Source organism: Zonotrichia albicollis, chromosome 3, assembly GCF_047830755.1.
Source record: "Zonotrichia albicollis isolate bZonAlb1 chromosome 3, bZonAlb1.hap1, whole genome shotgun sequence".
Taxonomy (NCBI): Eukaryota; Metazoa; Chordata; class Aves; order Passeriformes; family Passerellidae; genus Zonotrichia; species Zonotrichia albicollis.
Window position 1 is genome coordinate 13,433,584 of NC_133821.1, and position 19,413 is coordinate 13,452,996.

At 46.7% G+C, this 19,413-nt stretch overlaps 1 protein-coding gene across 6 annotated transcripts in view; it reads left to right on the top strand.

Moving 5' to 3' along the window:
• Positions 1 to 19,413, top strand: part of RALGAPA2 (Ral GTPase activating protein catalytic subunit alpha 2) — a 95,490-nt gene that overhangs the window by 50,839 nt on the left and 25,238 nt on the right. For all 6 annotated transcript variants that reach the window (XM_026793261.2, XM_026793263.2, XM_026793266.2 and 3 more), the window contains 2 exons: positions 5,017 to 5,175; positions 9,285 to 9,412. In XM_026793261.2, the coding sequence (XP_026649062.2) occupies positions 5,017 to 5,175; positions 9,285 to 9,412 (287 nt within the window). The remainder of the gene's footprint in view (positions 1 to 5,016; positions 5,176 to 9,284; positions 9,413 to 19,413) is intronic.

Consider the following 19,413-nt stretch of genomic DNA (forward strand, 5'->3'; position numbering starts at 1 on the left):
ACCTGGGAGAGGAGAGGAGAGCACAGTGTGGCAGAGCTGCCACAAGGGGAAGAAATGGATTTAGCTGCAAACAGTCCACTTATTCTCCTTATTTTCATCTATGTTATGAGTTATCACAGGCACTGAGGGTCTTGTTATTCTCTTTGTCTTCCCTCTGTTTGCTCTGAGAGAATTCCTTCTCTGTGAAAAACAGAAACCAAAAGCATTTAGTAGCTGTCAGTCTCCAAGTTTTGTAGTGCCAGGAAACCAGGCCAGCTCCAGCACATGCTGTAACAGAAAATAACTGCAAAGGAATTGCTCTGGGACCTTTTCAGAAAACCTGAGGTCTGCTCTAGGAATGGAACCCTGCAGGGATCAGACTGGGAATTCCAGTGAAGGACAAATCTCTGAGGAGGCTCAAGGACCCGAGGAGCTGCAAGGAGAGGCTCAGACCTGATGACTTCCAGAGGGGTTTCAGTGTGTACTCATCCATGGTTCCACTCACAACAATTTCATTCAGTTTGTCACAGCTTTTGTTGTGAGCACACATGCAGTTCTGTGCAGATGAGCAAGGATTGTTGACAGATTTTGCAGACCTGCAGCTGTGAGTGGAGAAAAGGTGCATTTCAGAAGCACTGCACTTTCTGGAAGGTGGGCAACTCTCTGGGCTTAGGTCCTTGACTCACATTGTTGGGGTAGAATGGCCAGGTTAAAAAGATTATTTCTTACTTCATATTTATTACTTCTGGCCATCAATGCTTTTGTTTTATGGGAGTGTGGAGAGAAAGATGGAAGCCCATGGCATTCATTCAGTTCCTGCTCCTGCAGCTGAACTGTACCTGGTGATACAGGGCAGTGGTGCTGGGAGGAGAGAAGTTCATCAGGATGCAGTGGGGGCCACAGCTTCTTTTTCCTTGCCCTCCCTCTGGGATCTAAGGTCCCCCTAATCTCTGAAGTCTTTGTGATTGCTGGGGTTTCTTCTCTGCTTTTTTTTGCCTCAGACCAAGAGAGGCTTCATCCCTGTCAGCACACTCCCAGCTGAACAGAAGGGCTGACCACCTGCTGCCCTGGGGAGCCACAGCAAGGCCATAAATTCTGGGGGCTGGGGAATTCAGCAGATGTAGTAATTTTACTTAAATATGTTATTGTGGTTCTTTTTTTTTACTGAACGCAAGGGTAACTTAAGTTCTGGTATGAATTTCCCAGAATAAGTGCATTTCCACTGGGGATGAGCTTGGCCCCTTGTTTTTGTGCAGTAGAGCTGTGATTTGCAGTCTGCATTTTTTTATTTGAGGTATATGCTGATATTATATTGCTAATTCAGGAGGGAAGAAAAAAAAAGAAAAAAAAAAAAAAAGAAGGAAATTTCCTCTCCTAATAAGTCTTGGCCCTGACAGAAATCTTTCCTAGTGGAGTAAACAAAATTCAACTGATCTCTTTTGCTGCTGTAGGCTTCAGCATCATTGGTTCCAAAGTTTATCTGCCTGTCTTGTGGCAAGAGTGAAAATCAATCCCAGGAATGGCATCCTACAGTCCCTGTCTCATTCTGCTCAAATTGTGCTTAACGCTTTAAAGATGTGCTGCCGAATTTCCCAGTGATTTATTTCATCTTCTCCATTGTCAGAGCAGAACTTTTTCAATTCAGAAATCTGGTTGCAACCCCATACTGAACTCTTGCTCCTTTGCTGCAGAAATTTGTTAGCTGGGGCTAGATTAGATTTTTAGCAGCTAATCTGACTGCTGTAGGGGTTTGCAGAGTGGGGACAGAGCTGTGCTATTGGATTTGTCCAATTCATTTGACTCCAGGACTATAATTGCACTTATGTCTTACAAGGCTTTTATGGCCTCGGGCTGGCGAGCAGCAGAAAAACAAATTGGCAGTGATACAGTGAGAGTGAAAGGGAATGAAAGGCACACATTATCAGTCTCCAGGCAGCCCTGCTCTGGCAGGAAGTTTCTTGCTTAATTTACAAATAAAACTTAGATTTTAGGATGGGCACACAGTCAGCCAGACAATGGGGATGTCAGGCCCCACTGTTACTTAGCAAAAGTAGCAGCCATGCCTCCCCAAAAGCAGGAATTCTTCAGTCAAACAGACGACTCCTCTCTGGAGCCAGCTGGCTGTGTAATGCAATTAGGAGGGAAAGGAGGTCATGCCGGAGGTGTGCACCGTGACCAGTGTCACCCACAGAGCTGGGGCTGGAGCTGGAGCTGCCCCTGCCCTCCCAGGGCTGGAGAGTGCAGCCCCGGGCAGGAACAGCAGGGCTGACCCGGGGCTGGGGCTGTGTCCCAGCACCCTGTTAGCCAAACCAGGGCCAATTCCTGCGCCCACCAAAAATTCCTGTGCACCAGGGAGGACACGCTGCCAGTGCCACACTGCCTTCCCTCAATGTGCACATCACTCCAGACTGCTGTTGGGGCTTGCTTCTAAAACCAATCTGATTTCATGTCTGCTTTGGGATTTTTTTAAATGTAGTTTTTCTCTTTATTCCCCCCACCCCTAAACTGGATGGGAGCACAGCCTGGAGCGTTGGCTCCGCACGCATCGACCATGGGGCTTTCGGCATTTCTTGCTGAAGTCCTTCAGGGCACTGAGTTTGCCCCACAGCTGCTGTTTTGAATAAACAACACAGGAAAATAGCAGCTGGCTTATTGTCACTGATGAGATTATTGTAACGGCTTTTTATCAATGGAGTTGCCTCTCAGTAACAAATATTTTTGATTAATGCCAGTTTTTTCCTTGTAACATTATACCTTGAGACTGTGATGCTTAAGGATGTGTGTCTTCAAAACAAGGGCAGTAGCTCAAGCTCTGAAACAAGTTGCTGTCATGCACTGGGGATTGTGGCAGAATCATGAGCACAGCAAGTGTTGGTTCAGCTAAGTTCCCTTCGTCACTGAATTTTGTTCTGAAGGGTGCAATATCAGTACAATATCAGTACAAACTGTTTGATTAAGATCAGAACAGTTCCTTGGGATTTTTAAAAAGGCTCCCTCAAGCAGTATTTGGGCATATTTTCATGGCTGTTTTTATAGCAATATATGTTGTTTCTCACCCCAGAAGCCATAGGAGGCACAGCAGTACAGAGCCTTTTCTTCAGAAGAGCTGAGCTGCGTTTGTGAGCTGCTCTCTACACCTGGGCAACAAAATTGCCTTATGGAATTTATTTCATGTTTATTTTTTGGGCTTCCTTCAGCAGAGGAAGGTTTACTGGGTGCCACCATTGTAGGCTCTCTGTGCAGGGGAGCCAGTGCCAGAGCTGGCTTGGGCTCAGCCTGGCAAACGTGGGCACTCCCAAATCCCTGGCGGGGGTTCCCTGAGCTCAGCTGGGCTGAGCTGGGCCCGTCCTGGAGTGGGACAGCCTGGCCAGGCATCCTCAGCATCTGGGACCTGCTGTGCACAAGGTCTGCTCACCCAGATGGGTTTAGGGTGTATCTGACTGAACCTGACATCTCCCTTCTGATCACTTTGGAGGTGACCTGGCTGCAGCTGGTCACCGAGAGTGAGATCAGGGTTTTGTCCTGTGGGTGAATTCCTGCTGCCTTTGGTACGTGTCAGTTTTTGACATTCCCAATGTGTTTTTTGTGGGTTACTTTGTTTTTACTAAGCTTCTGCACAGATATCAAGGTGACCACAAGAACAGCAATTTCTGTTTGCTTTGTACATGTAAGAAGCTCTAGTAATGGTATTGTTCATGTTCCCATGTTTTTCCAAGATAAAAATGATTCATATTTTTTTCAAACAGAGCTAAAATTACCTTTATTCAAGGATGTAAATAAAACAGAATTATTATCTTCTGTTTAATTTAAAATAAACTGGGAATCTCAGTCCTTCTGGGAACTGAGCTTTACTTCATTCTGCTGGAGCATGAACTGTAAGCCAAGTTCACAGTTGTAACTTTTAAAAATTTTTCACAGTGTGTTGGTTTTGCCACACTTCTGTCGTGACTGAGGGGTCCAGTTTGTCACCAATATGTAGGAGTGAAAGTTTTTCCTTCTAAAGTCTGCCTGGCTCTGAATAGGGAAGCCTCATCAGCACAGTGTGGGCTGATCCAAAGCGTGTTGGGGTTAGTTGTTATTTACCAGTGAAAATCACCACCTTCTTTTCCCTTTTTTCTCTCCCCCTACACAGAGTGAAGTAGCAGAGCTTCGTTTTGGCTTCTTTGTTCGCTCTGTTGTGCACATTGTTCCGGGGGTAGCACCAAATTGGAGGGGGGGGAGTGTCTTTTAAGCTTTAAGTGGGACTTAAAGTCTCTTTATGCTTGGAGCTGGCATTGTGTGTGTGGATTACATTTTAACTTTAAAGCTTACAGTTGAAACCATTGTGTGAGGCTTGTACGTGATTGCCAAATAGTTTTTGCCATCTGTTAGATCACCTCCAGCTCCTCCAGCAGCAGAGCAAACACACACACACACACACACACACAGAGGCTCTCAGAGGCTTTCTGTGTATGTCATGTTTAAATTTTTTCTGTATTTCTTGCAGCTCTGCTCCAAATGAAAAGGTGTAACTGCCACAGTATTTCCCATTCTCCTGTACTTTACCCTGCCCAGATATTTTGCTGACGTTTCAGGCAGGAGACCCCTCCAGACACAGTCAGTGAGGAGATGTTTGTGGATAATAAATTCTGTTATAGTGGTTCATGACAGGCAGTTTCTTGACATTCTGAGTCAAGGCATTTTCATATTTCTGTGACAGCTGCCTTATTTTAGCTGGAATACAATGCTCTGTTGGTTAATGCTTTGTTCCAGTAATTCAGTTTTCCATCTTAAATCACTGTAGGTAATGTACATTTACATATCATGCTAATGGCTAGTTTGATAATGACTTAATTAAGCCATCAGACAACAATGAGTTCTAAATGAAGCAAATTATTGAGCCGATGCTTTCATGAGCAACTGGAGAAAAACAATATTTTAACTTTTCCGTAATGAAATATTCCTGCTATCGAGCATTGTAATTCAATTTGTGAGCCGTGACCCCTGGTGCAGCGTGGTTATCACAGGGATTAATAAAGAGCCAATTTGCTGTTGCAGCTCCGTCACTTGGGGAATGACGAGGTGCACATCGTGTGGTCCGAGCACACGCGCAACTACCGCAGGGACATCATCCCCACCGACTTCGGCGACGTCCTCATCGTCATCTACCCCATGAAGAACCACATGTTCTTCATTGAGATCATGAAGAAACCCGAGGTACGTTCTGGGTGCCTCCCTGGCCCTGCTGTGCTGTGCCACAGTTGTGTTGCTTTAACCAGGGCTCAGTAGTTTAGAGTTTGGTGGCTGTTTTCTCCCAAATCAGCCTGTCCATGTCAGGTGAAGGATAAGCTGAGCAAAGTGCCTTGCTGACTCTACTGTGCCACTGAGCAGCAGTTCTGCTGCTTTCAGCAGGGCTCAGGATTTAGAGTTTGAGAACTGTTTTTGCCCAAATCAGTCTGTGCATGTCAGGTGAAAAGCTGAGCAATGAGCTGACTTTAAAACTGGCTTTACTCATGGTAATCGGAGTGATTGCTCATTCATTTTATAGCCATACTTAGCGCTGAGTGAAACACTCCAGAATACTCAACCCACAGAAATTACTGGGCAAAGATCAGTATTTAGGCCATTGTAATGGTTTGCTTTCGCTGCTTCAGAGGACATTCATGATTTGAGTTCCTTGTGTGGTGTTGGGTCACTGCTGTACCCACGGCACCAAGCAGAACCTCACACGTCTGTGGCACTGTCATTGTCACCTGACTGGGTGGGATGATGCAGACTTTGGGCATCCTGTCATCAAACAAAGTATGGGAGGTTCACAGCTGAGACGTTTTTTGGAAAAAAAATGCATTTTTTTGCAAAATGTCAGAGGTGTGTGCATGTACATCTGTGCATGTGTGTGAAAAAGCCACTGCAGTAAATGCTCGTCTGGTACATTGTGGATGCAAAAATATGCGTAAAATATACTTTGTGAAAGTAGTCATTGTGATAAATTCCCTTTGCCTTATGGGAGGGACAATATTTGTCCAAAGGGGTAGCCAACTGTGGTAAATGCCTCCATCATATCCCATACTGACCAGGTGTAGACACTGTTTTTTGAGTTGTGCGTGATGGAGTTGTTGGATACTGACAATCAGTGCTTTGTCAGTAGACATTTCAAACTTGAAAATTTTCTAGTAGTGGGTTGTTGGGGTTTTTTTACTCTCAGTGTTGAGCTGTGCAGTTTAGTTTTTGAGCATTTTAGCTTTTAGGTTTTTTTAATGTTCCATCAGGGAAATGAGAATTTAGCGTTAGGAACACACTTGAGACTTCTCTGGAGCGATGGAGAAAAGCTGTGTCATCTTACATATTAGTCAAAACCACCCAACAGGCAGCCAGAATAAGAGCTAACTGGAAATTTAGTGTTATCCCACATTTAAAGTACAAACCATTACAATGTAATAAAATTAATCCAGACATTTCCAGGGCAAGTGTGGCTGACCTTTTGTTCACCAGCTACTGACCCCAGGGTGAATGAACGAGCCTTGCAGAGAGAAATGTCTGTTGTTTGGCTTCAGTCCCTGGCATTTAAATTGCATTCCCTAATCGAATGAAAAGGCTGTCCTCTCTATCAGGTTACAGAATCCATGGCAACATTTGGCCTTTTATATCCATAATGTTAGCCTTTTTGTTTGCAGCCAAGTAGAGACACCTGGAGCAATGTTAACATTAACCGCTTTAGCATTAATAGCTTCATTATAGAAGAATTTCTGATCAGATAGCTGTTACTTTTGTTATATTGCTTCAGCTTGTATTGTTTTCATTTTTGATCTCCCTGCTTGGCAACCCGGCAATGATTTGCAAATTTTTTTGTCTTGATTAATTAAGCAATATAATTATCAGGAACTGTGCTGCAGTCTTTGCCCGACAAAGCTTGGGAGGGAAGACAATAGTAAGTCTGTTAGTGTGAATGCATTCCACGCGTCACAGATGCACGAGGATATTGGGAACAATGAGAGGAAAAGCTGCCTGCGAGAGGGGACAAAGCATGCCAGGCAAGCTCCGCACTGCACATACCGCCAGGGACATGCTGCGGGTTCCCTGGGACACAGATGCCTCGTTAGATTGCAGCTCGTCATCAGAGATTAATTCTCAGCCATTTGGTACAATAATTTACCCATTCCCCACTCTTTTAACTAGTGCTGCTTGCTGTAGAGGGGAAGTCTTTGTGCTCAGAAGGTTTATTTAACCTTGCCTACTTTTACTGCGGGCAACAGAAATAATGATTTTGCTGTTGGAAATTGGAACGAAGCAGGTGTTTGCGGTGGGCTGAATATTAATTTTTGCTTCACGGATAACTTGCAGTGACATTTGGAGTACTCACAGAAGGGGATCTTTCCCTCTATTTTTTTTTAATTGATTCCTGTCAAAGCAGGCTGTTTGTTTGTGGTGGCCACTGAAGCCCTTCTTTGCTGGCAGGGTGTTGGGTGCCGGACTGGGAGCGGAGCCGGGCGGGGAGCGCACCCCGCACGTTCCACTGGCCTCCCCCCAAGCCTTGTTAGGGCAGGGCCCCCGTGCAGATGGAAGCTGAGGAGATGCAGCTCCAGTGACTTTAATGACCCTTGGCGAGGCCACTGTGTGTGCTGGGGAATGAATAATTCCGGCTCGGATCGAGGCGGGCTCCGAAGCCTCGGCTCTGCTGCTGCTCTCCCTGGCCGGGATACACTCACCCTGTCCCTGGGTTACATCTGTAAATTTTGTGGGGCAGTGGTGAGAGAGTCTGCCCCGCTCCCCAGCTCCTGGTGAGTGTGAAACCGTGAATGCAAGTGCTGTAAGCAAAATCTGCTTGTCCAAAAAACCCAGCAGGGAATTTCCCTGCCCCAGTAGCATCTGCTGATCTGACTACACATATCTGGTATTTGTGTGGTGCTATCACTTCAATACTAGTATGTACTTAACCTCCTTATCTGTACTTTTGCATTCTTTTCTCTTGCTGTCAATGCTTCTGGGCAGTGCATGGGATAAAAATTTCACTTAAAAACATTACTGCCTAAAGAGGCAAAACTTCATGCTCCATAATGTTATCATTTTGGTGGCATTGATTTTCCTCTGACCCCTTCCCTTCCAACTGCCTGGATAGTCATGCCAACAGTAAATTTAAAAAACTGAAAAGAAGGCAAAACCACTCTGGAAAGATTTTAGACTTTTTTGTTTTCTTGGGGGGTGGGTAATTATTTGAAGTAAAGGAATGACAGAATAAGTGTGCACAGAGACAGCTGTCATTTCCAGATGTTACATTAAACCAAAATTTCTTCTGTAATTCATTGCCATTTCTAATTAGAGGAATTCCCTAGATGCAGGGGATTTATATTATTCCCTTTGTCCATTTATTGAATGACTGTCACAGTCACCCACAAGCAGTTGGAGAAGAATAATAGAGGGTATTTATTTATGTGATAAGCCTCTGTACAGATGGAAAAAATCCGTAGCTTAAATATTGATAATTGTTGCTGGCTTCTATCTAGGGCTTTAGTTGGGGGGTTGTTTTTTTCATTTTGAGTCTCTGAGAGGGAAATGAATTTGAGTACTTGCAAGTACTGAAAGTTGTGCATTTAAACATGAAAATGTTCTGGGTTGGGCAGGCTCAGGTCTGTTTTGTGTCTGCAGATCTGGACAGGGTTTATTTTTAGAAAGCATCTCTTGTTTGTAGTGTTGTCTTTATCTGCAGAGCCTCAGGTCACCAGAGGATGTCACACAGGGGTTTCCTGTGGAGGTGGCCCTGAAGGAGCAGCATTTGGCACCTTGACCCACTGGGCCCATTTGTGCTGTCCCCACCCTGTGTCCTGCCCTTGAGAGAGCCCCTGCTCTGCCATCTCCTCTGCTTTCCACACACCTCCTGATCTTGGACCAACTCAAGGTTTTTTTCTCTTCTGTGAAGTCCATGAAAGGAGTTTATAGAGGATTATCTGAAGTAAATGTGTCTTTGCAAATCCTCCTGCCAATGCTGAAGTCAGCCAGTGAATCAGGGTCTCCTGTTGGGATCCCAGATGGAAAACAGCTCCTGACATTCACTGCCAAAGGCATATTGATTGCAAATTCATAGATGGCCTCAGTTTCTATGTGTAGCAAGCCTGTGCTTACCCAGCAGAATGTTCTGAGCCCTGTGTGTGTCTGTGTGGTGTGCTGATGGCAGTCATGGGGGATTGAAACACTCACCAGCTTGGGAGATGAATGTCACACTGCAAGTCTCAGTGGGAAAAACAATGTGGTCACACTGTTTTTGTAGCAAAATGTTGTACCAGTCTCCTGCAGTGGTTCTGAATCCTGCTTTTCTCTTTTGGGGCGCCCAGGTGCCGTTTTTTGGTCCCCTCTTTGACGGCGCCATCGTGACGGCGAAGCTGCTGCCCAGCCTGATCTGTGCCACGTGCATCAACGCCAGCAGAGCCGTCAAGTCCCTCATCCCTCTCTACCAGAGCTTGTATCCTTTTCCATGGGGCCAGGCTGCCCTTGGTAGGGTTCTCACTTGGAGCATCATCCTGCAGAGAGGTAGGTTGGGATGAAAATCCCTCCTGTTTGATTTCATTGGGAAAGGTCAGAGCTTTCTTTGCATGCACTGGATGTTCTCAGTGGCTCACACGCAGGTGCCATCCGGTGTTTTCAAAATGGAATGGTAACAGCACTGGAGTCTCTCACCAGCAGCTTCCACCTCACTGCTGGTGGGCTTGGGCTTTGATCTGTGAGGAAAGGTTGCTTTCACACTGATAGAAGTCATGGATTGTGTATGTCAGGCTGGTAGCCAGAGCTCAGCCATGCTCTTATCCTATCCAATTAACTTTACTTGGACTCATTACATTAATAAGGCAGATGGGATTTGTCCTCAGATACAGATGTTTCAGGTCCCAAATTCCTGTTTCTTTCCAGTCATGCCTGTGTTTGGGCATTTTCAGAACCTGTTTTCCACCAGTGGCTGGAAGGCAGCTGGAGATGTGCTTCTCTGGGACAGGAGTTGTGACACAGACTGTGGTTCTTGGCTGCTACACAGTGTTAGCACTGGTTTGCACCCGTGCTGGGGTCTTCTCCTAATGCCATCATAGATTACATAGCTTGTTTTGCTAATCACATCACTTACCTCAGGACAAACACTCACTGCACTTTGCTTTCTCTGGGGAGCATTTGATTTGAGTATTTTTCTAATCACATGACTTTGAGAAAGTGTTTGTGAAATGTTTTGATCTTTGAAAGAACCTTGAGGAATTAGTTTAAGATGCACATTTTTTAAACATGGAATATCCTCAAAGTACTTGCTAGGGTTTTGTTTTAAAAAAATAAACTAAAATAAATAAATTTTATCCAATATGCATTGCAAAAGTCATCAGAAATTAAAAGTATCATTGCAGTTAAATAGATTTGTGTTAATAACTAATTGTTTACTCATTGTAAAGCAAATGGTGGTGGTTGTGCAAACCATGGCAATGCCTGACAGGTGAGTCAAGGCTCGCTGTGTTTTTTTCTGTTTCTTGAGAGAAATCTAACAAATTCCTGAAACTGTGCTGTGCAGAATTTATCTTCATCTGTTTCTCAGTATTTAATAGTAAAGAAACAGTGTATTAAAATGGACATAAGTAGCAGCAGTTATAAGAAGGAAGCTGTCCCATCCCCTCACTCCCAGCTGGAGTCCTCCCATGTTTTGGCACTGCGCATTTTGTGAGTGAGCAGCACTCGCCAGCTGGCCGTGCTCCCGCTGTCCAAGGGGGCGTCCCCGAGGGTCCCCGTGCATCCCTGGGGGACAGAGCTGCACAGACCCTGCAGCACAGGGCACTGCTCTGCACAGGTCCGAGGCAGCATCTGTCCCCACATTCTTTTCCGCCTTTTTCTGCGTCTGCTTTTGCACCTGTGCTGTCCATAGTGAATCAACCGCCACTTGTCTGTCTGATAAATGGAAGTGGATTGAGAAACTCCTGAAATGGCACAAAGGGGATGTGGTGGGCAGGTCCCTCTGGGGCCATACTGGAGCAGGAGAGAAAGCTATCTGTAATTCATTCCCCAGATAGGGCAGACTCTGAGATGCACTACAGCCAGCAGCTGGAATGTGAGTCTGTGTAGGTGTGTAAAGGTGGTGTTGGGCCTGTCCAGTGCAGCTCCCAAAGGGTGAGTGACTCAGGTCTGGTGTTTGCTGTGCCAGCTGCTGTGAGCAGGACAGGAGACAAGCAGACCCAGCAGTGCAAACAGTAAATGGAAGTGCCATGGTCAGACTGGAGATGGAAATAACTCAAGAAATATCAGTGAGAGGGAGAAATAGAAAGCAATGTCCCTGGCAAAGTGAGGGATGATGTTTGGCACACACCAGTCATACCTGCAGTTGGAATGAGGGCTGCAGGCTGAGCTGAGGAGGATCTGCAGCTTCCCTTTGGCTCATGGGTCATGTCAAAAGGCAACATCCCTGCTAAGGGTCAGTACCTGAAACTGTTTGGACTCTGTTGTGGTTACAAACGGATCAAGCCCTTCATCTGGTGTCCGTGTGGGTTCCATGAGGTGCTGCATCCATGCTGGAGCAGTGGCAGGGTGTGAAGTACCTGCAGGGAGTCATCCCTGTCCTGCCCTGGTGGTGCGGGGAAGCCGGGGCAGCGTCTTGCCAGCAGTGACAGCTGAAGTCACTTGTTGGAAAGTCTGTAAACTCCGGCTACAGCTGCACTTGTCAGGGGCTGTAAGGGAAGTGTAATCAGCCACAGAGATTAATTTGCATCTCAATTAGGAAAGAGTCAGGAGGAAGCTGTAGGGTCTGTTGCTGGAAGGTTGTGGAAGAAATCTCATCAGGCACAAAAGGCTCCCGACTTGGTGCTCCATCGAGCGGAGGACAATATCGGAGTCTGGTTTCCATGGGGACCGGGACCGCAGAGCCGCGGGAACATCGCGCTGCCCGCAGCCGCTTGGTCACGATGACACAAATTCCACTGCCGTGCCCAAATACACGTTTCTGTTGGAAATCTCTGTGAAAATTAGGAAGGTAACTACAGCAGACCACATCAGATTTTTTTTTAATCTCTTGTTTTACATTTATGTAACGCTTTTGGTTTTAAGGAATTCAGTAGGGCAAGAGATTAGTTAAAAAACAATTAACTATATTTAAACTTCAGTTTAGAACCATTGTGGCTACAGGTTCTTTGTGTCCATGGAAGGGCACATGATGGCACTCGCAGGGTGCTGCATGCACAGCTCAGTTGTCTTTGGAACAGGCCTGTCTCTGCTGCTGCCGCAGTGCTTCCATGGGCGGGGATGATTGTGCATCAGTTTATGTTCCAAATTCCCATTTTATTCCTCCTTAGTGCCATGGAGCAGAGAGGCTGAGTGGCTGCAGCCCCTGCTAATTGGGACTCTTGCCATCCTTGAGTAACTGCTGAGCATGAGGCAATGTGCTCCAGCAGCCTCTCCAGGCTGCTTTTTTCAGGCAGTGTCTGACTTTTAATGTGACTGGGACTTACAGAAATCCTAAGTAATAAGATGACTTAAATTTTACAATAACAAATAATATTTAAGCTTACTATAATTGTTGTATTGAAAGGAATATATGTATGCAAGTTTTTGAGTGCATCCGAGCCTCTTTTGTATGTGCTGGGGAAAGGAAGAAACAACCTCTCTTGCAAACAATTAATTACATGTCATAACTAAGCAAGGGTCTGTTGTGTTTCCAGCAATGCTGAATTTTTCAGAACCTGGTGGGAGTGGGGCTGTAAAAGTGCATCTCTGAATGCTCTTCGAGCTTGTGTGAAACAAGCTGTGTGCTGGGAAGGATTTCTGAACACTTGTGTGATCTGGAGTGCTGTGGCACTCAGCTGCAGCAGAGCTCCTCTCTGGGAGCTGCTCTTGTCTGAGGGGAAACAGGGTTTGGATTGAAGTATTACAGCTCTGATTGGCAGCTGCTGTCTAAGCTGACAGTCCCTAAGCTCAGGTGCTAGTCAGCCTTCAGACATGAAAATGTAGCTGGTTTGGCAGGTATCAGGCCTTTTGGTTGGCCCATAATTCAGTCCTGGTCTCCAGAAAGACACTGGGATTTGGAGGTAGTGATGTCTGAGCAAAAAGCTCCTCTTAGAATGCCCAGGGAAATGCAGTTCTCACTGCCCAGGTTATCTTTCCAAATGGAGCTATTTTTTTTCTCCTTGGATTGAATTGGCTTAATTTAAAAATTGTTTCAGTGTTATTTTGAGTATCTCACCACTTTTGTTTTTTTATTTCCTCCACCATTTCAAATAACTCTTGTACTCTCTGTCCTTCCTGACTGGGATGCTAAGTGAATTTAGAGAAAAGTAGGAAATACCTCAATGTGTCTGAAACATTACCTCAGCTTTGAGGAGCTCTTTGTAATCTGCCCTGGGGAGAGTGGAATGTGTCCTGTGTGCCAGTGGGCTTCTTCCCCATGTGTTTTCTATTTCTGTGTGTCTTCTTCCCTGTCTATTTTCACTGTTTTTCAGTGACTTCTGGTAGTCTCCAGGTTGTCTTCTTAGCAATTCAAGCCTACTACATGTACTCCTGTGAATGGGTAAATAGGGAGCTAGTTCTTGTTGGGGTTTATTAAGGCACTGCTTATAAAATTATCTCTGTGCACAATCTCACTTTTGGGATGAGTTGTTTGTTCCTATGGGCAGCAGAGGGGTTTGATCTCATGCTGCCTGCTGACTCCTGCACTCCACTTTGCTGTGACATCAGGCTCTGGAGGTGTCTGTGCATCAGGACAAGCACAAATGAGCATGGTGGGGATGAGAGCTCCTTGTGTAATGTCTGAGCACTGGATGTCACCGTTTCCCAGCTCACAGTTTGCACTCCTTTTTGAGGACCTGAGGAAAACACAGCCCTTACCCTGGAGAAGTAATTTGATACATGAGTAACTCTCTCACTGTTTTCACCACTGTAGTGGCAGTGGTGTGCCTGCTGACCTGTGCCAGCCAGCAGCTCGCTGGGGTAAAGCCAAAACTCCATCTAAACACATAACAAAAAGACATTCATAACTTTAATTCATTACAACTCATCCAGATATTGACATACTAATATATCCTAGATGTGTTAATATCTGGAACCAAGAAGATTAAGCAAAGAACATCAGCTTCAAATTCTGAATTAAATCCCTTTCTTGGCTTAAGCCAATTTCTGATTAACCTAATAGAGGGTGCCCAATCTGCTTACCTGCTTTATCTGTGAAAGAAAGGTATTTGCTATGATGGACTTAATTGTGTGAATGGCTGTCAGATGTTCTGGAGGCTCGTGTGGTGTCAGACACGTTTTGTGTCCCTCTCAGTGTGTGTTTCGTGGCACTGGCATTTGGAGCTCTGCTGTGGGTACAAGGCAGCGTTTGATCCTGCCGGGGAAATGAGATGGAAAGCCTGTTATTCCTTTCAGAGAGGGTTCACAGTTTGTCCCCTTTATTTCATCCCAAGCAGTGGTGCCCTCCAGCTATATCGATGCTGATAGGAATGGCTATGAAATTCTAAAGCATGTGTCACAGGAGCTGTGACAATTTATGTGACATGGCACCTGACGGTGTGCTGCGAGCGGCCGGCCCTGGCTGGCAGGAGTGCTGTCAGTGCCCAGTGTCTGTGGGCAGCAGCAGGTCCCTCTCCCTGCCCTGGGCCAGGGGTGCCCCGACCCGAGGGGGGCCAGGCACTGGCAGCTCTGCCCTTCATCTGCACGGCCCCTGCTGCAGCCGATCAATGGCCAGGCTGGCTGTGTGCTCTGCCTTCCCTCCTCACAGCCAGAACCTTCTCCAGGCAGCGATCGATGCCTCTAATCTGCTCCAGCCTGTAATAAGTCATGCGAGGCAAAGCTTTTAGGTGGCATTACATGGGATTGTAGAGGCGGCTCCTCAGCTCTCATTCATAGAGCTCTTCATGGACTCGCAGAGAATCCACTGCGTCCCCTCGGTGCATATCTAAAGAGTATGAAATGCTTCTGCAGGTCTAAACTCCACATGCTGCTGCACTGTGCACACACAATGGGATCACATTTCTCTATTTTCTGTTTCGTGTCCATTCCTGAACCTGCTGGCGGGCCCTTGTTAGACACACAGCTTGTACCCGCATTGCTGGGGGAGCAGGGAGCAGCCAGGGGGGCTGCACAGCAATGGTGCACTTTATTTTGTCACTTTAACATGAGGCACCACTGTCCTCCCCCACGGCTGGGAGCTGCCAAGTTTGCTGAGGGATGTGGAGAAAGTCCCAGACTGATTCTGACACGGAGTGTCTGAGCTCTTCAGTAGCACTAAATAAACCCCAGCAGTAGTAGAGGCTCTTCTTTGCTGGCTGATATAATGGAGAGTTCCAAAGACAAACCTGGAGTTAAGTGACATTGAGAATGTAATATGTTTTTAAATGAAAAGTGAATTCACTGTGTCAGGGGGAAAAAACCCAACAAAACAAACTCAGCGTTGGATTTCTAAATTACATGTGTACTTGTATGTGTGTGCTGGTTGCAAACAAGGGTCCCAAACTACACAGCCATACCTCTTTAAGCCCTGCCAGAGACCGGGAAGTTCAGATCTTGCTGGAAATGGTGTGGTTTGGGTGGTGTAACCGTGCCCTGCCAAGGCCCTGCCCAGCAGCCCGGGATGGGGATGCCTTGCAGGCAGCTTGCAGGGGCACACAATGTGGTACAGGGCTTTGTTTATGAGCAGTAAATATCCCTTTCACGAGAAGGTGTGCACACAGGTGCAAACACCTGTCCTACCACGGTGCTTAATGTTTTCTCCTGGGTTACACAAAGAACCTCCAATTTGTGTTTTGGGAGAGGCTCTTGCTCATTCTTTGGTTCTTTGACAGAAGCAAAATTGGTATATTTGGGTTACTAACAAGACGGGATGAAGTAATTGTGGTAGTTCTTGCCGGTTTGCGAGGGCTTCCCATTCTGTGTCTTTGCAAAGCAATTTTTGCCGTTTCCCCCCCATTAACTTTGAAGGGATGCGCATAGCTAAAGCTCCATTGTGTCTTTCAGGAACTTTACTCGGGTTTTGTCACAGGCGGGTCGGTGAAAAGCAGAGTTGTGTTTCTGTGGCCGGGCTGAGCGAGGGGCGCTGGCAGGAGCGGTGCCGCTGTCGGTGCCGCAGCCGGAGCGGGCGGCGGGGCCGCGGGCCGAGCCCTCGCAGGGCTCCCGCGGGCCCCGGGGTCGCTCCCCCGGGCGAGCGGGGCTTTGTGCGGCCGGGCCGGCTCATTAGCATGCGGGCCGGACGAGCGGGGCTCTGCTGGCTTACCAGCTGTTCCTGCTGCTCCCGACAATGTCCGGCGGGCCGGGCTGGCCGCGCTGCGCGGCCGCCGCTGCGCTCCAACAGCCTTTCCGCTGGGGATGCCCACGTGGCACCGCAGCGCCGGCCGGCCTCGCATGGCATATGGTGTCTGGATTCATACAAGATGCAAAACTATTCTGCCGCTAATGCACAATGACTCATAGCATTGCTAATTTTTCCAACAAAAGCCCACTTCCACACCCACACTTTTAACCCCTCAGGCTAAAAAGCCTCTTCTTTAGTTTCAAAGCCATGGAAATGTAAGGAGGTGGCTTCTGGATCAATATCTGAAACCCTATATTTATTTAAAGCATATGCACGCTCTAACGCGTATTTTAAATTTCTGTGAAAGCCGGTTTGCAAATTGCCACTATAACGTGCGGCAGGTTTTTTTGTTCCAAAGTGGATTCGTTGTCAAATGCTGGGGTTTTTAAATTTTTCGGTAGTTAACGTATTAAAAAAATAATCTGAAATTGCCACCATAGATAATAAAAGGTTATTTTCATTTAAGAGGAGGGAATCCAAGCACTGTACCCAGTGGATCTACAAGGATTACGTATTCCAGCACAAGTTCCCAACCTGCTCTGTGTAAGCAGTTTGTAGTATTTGGGGATCTTTGCTATTTAACTGGCTCTTCAGGGACAATAATAATGCACTTTCCAACTAGAGGGAGCTGCTGGTATCCCTGATGCTGATTCTTAACCTCCCAGTCTAATTCCTTTGTGCGGAACGTATGGCGATCGTTCCGATGTTTTAATAAAATCAAGTTAAATTACCCCGAGTCGTTTAGATTAAAAGGCTGCCTCTCAGTTCTTGCAGCGCAATCATCAAATTAAACTGCGAAATTCGGGGCAAACCGAAGCAGATCCTCGTTGCTTTTTGCGGAATTATGTAGGTCGTGAAAAGGCTGGCGCAGAGCGCTCTGAAACAAAAAGCGTGCGGGAGGCAGGAGTGCGGGAAGCGCCCGCTCCGCTCCCTCCGGCGGAACAAAGGAACAAAGGGACCTGTGGCCAGGCTCCGAGGTGGCCGGGCTTGCTGCTCAGGCTCCCCGGGAGCCACTTGTTACAGGGTCCCCGCGGGCAGCGCTGCAGCAGGTGAAGGCTCCTGCCGGCAGGGATTTGGGAAGGGTCTTTCCTAGGGAATGGTTTGAGAACTCCTGGTCGGCTCCATGGTGGCCTGTGGTGGGATGCACTGTGTCCTAACCAGGCCTAAGCCCAGGTGCTGGCTTTGGAAAGGCGGTTTCCATCCAGCAGGGCTGTTCCCTTGTCCCAGGAGCAGCGGTGGGAAGGCTCAAAGGGTGCAGGAGAGCAGATCCACGTGTGGGCATTTCCATGGGTACTTCCCAGCACTCCAGGGATAGGTGGTAACACAAACATGCAATCACCAGTACAGGTTTGTGTCATGTTTCAAACTTCTCTTTTGAAGAGGTTCTGACTTCAGTGTGTGGTTCTCATCAGCCATGCATGCTGAAATTGCTTAATGAGAAATTAAGGAATTACTTTCTAAACAAGAAAAACGTTTTTGGGCTTAGATTTGTATTTTCTTTATTACTTTGTTTCTCTGCTTTGAAAATGAGTGGCTGAATTGAGTGCTGGCCGTGCTTTGAGGAGGTGAGACAGATCTGACTCCCCTCCAGCCTGACTGGCTCTGTGCAGCTCATACCAAGAGGAGGCAGGCACAGAAATTTTTGTGCCTGCTATATAAAACATACTTTGATGGCAGCACCATAATCATACTTTGCCCTTTAGAGAGGCAAGGCTTCCCCTCCACCTGCATTTGAAAAGCTTTGAAAGCCATCCTGTTACTGGGGACATGAACATGGTGACATCAAATGAGAGGAACAGGAGAAAGCTACTTTTTGTAGAAGGTTTTCTGGCTGGCATAGTCAATTTATGGGGTTTTTCTCCTCAGCATTGTAGTTCTGTGTGTATTTCCCAGTGCTTTTAACTGTCAGGTTCTACTGTATAAACAGGAGCAGATGGCTTTTGATGATTTCTTAAACCTAATGTTTAGTAACAATCTAGGGCATGTACAGTATTTCCTGTTAAACAAAGTCTCAGGTAATTTTCTAGGTTTTAGTACTTCTCTGAATTGGCCTGGGTCAGTTTTTTGGAGAGCTCTATCTGTAACTTGTGCTGAACAGCTGGATTTATGGCCCCTCTTTGGGTCATCCACCTGGCTGATTTTCACCCATGAGACAGTGTAGATTATCTGACACCTTGCTGGCCTATGGTTTGTGGCTTCCTGAAGTAAAACTGCCCTTCCCCTGCACCCCTTCCATCTGGGAACCCCTGAAGGGCTGTTTGGGGAGCAGTTATTTCTCTGAAATCTTGGTGTCACCTGTGTAATAAACATGGGGGTAGCTCAGTCCTGCAAAGCCTGAACACCAAAAATGTGCTGTGACAGTGAATCCATTGCAGCTTAGGGAGAGAGCTCAAGCTCCCAGTCCTTTGCTTTTCTGTGTTTCCGAAAGCTCTTTCCTGAACTTGTGCCATCCCTATGACCCTGACTGGCTTCTTGGTATTGAAAGGGGGCTTGTGAGGACTGTGCTTGCCAGACTGGCACCCTTCAGGCAGCGTGGCAGGGCAGGCAGGATCACAGAGGCCCAGAGCACTTTGGAGCACAAGCTCTGGGGCTGATGCTCAGACAGCTCTCAGATCATAAGTGAACAGGGCTCTGCACTTTGAATTTCTGTGTCCAGCCCACCACCTTCCTCTCCCTACTGCCAGCCTCTCTCAGAGCTGGGAAATGTGAGGCTCTGAAAACACCTATTCCCACATGCAGCTCCGGTGGTAAGAAATAGAAGTATTTTCTGTCCTTAACTGTTAAATACAAGTCTGTATTATCTGAAGGTTTCAGGTTGTAGGAACAGCAGTTACACCCACAAGTGCCAGGCTGAGTGATCGACAGAGAGCACAACCCTCATCCTAACTCCCGAGCCTGGCAGGAGAGAGGGATTGTTCCATTCCAGGAGAGCTGTTTGAATTCAGAAACCTTTCCTTTCTAGGCTTTTGCAGAACCTGTTGGGTTTTGTGCGCCCGTGTTTTATGACTTGTTGCCATGATAATTCAGCTCATCTTACAGGTTTCTCTAATTGTGATTGATGTGTAATCATTCATTTTATTGAACCTCATTAAGGTCTGTGAACCTCTGTCCCAACTTGCAGTAATTAGAGCCCAGATAGCCATTCCATCTGTTCCCAAGCACTGTTTAAT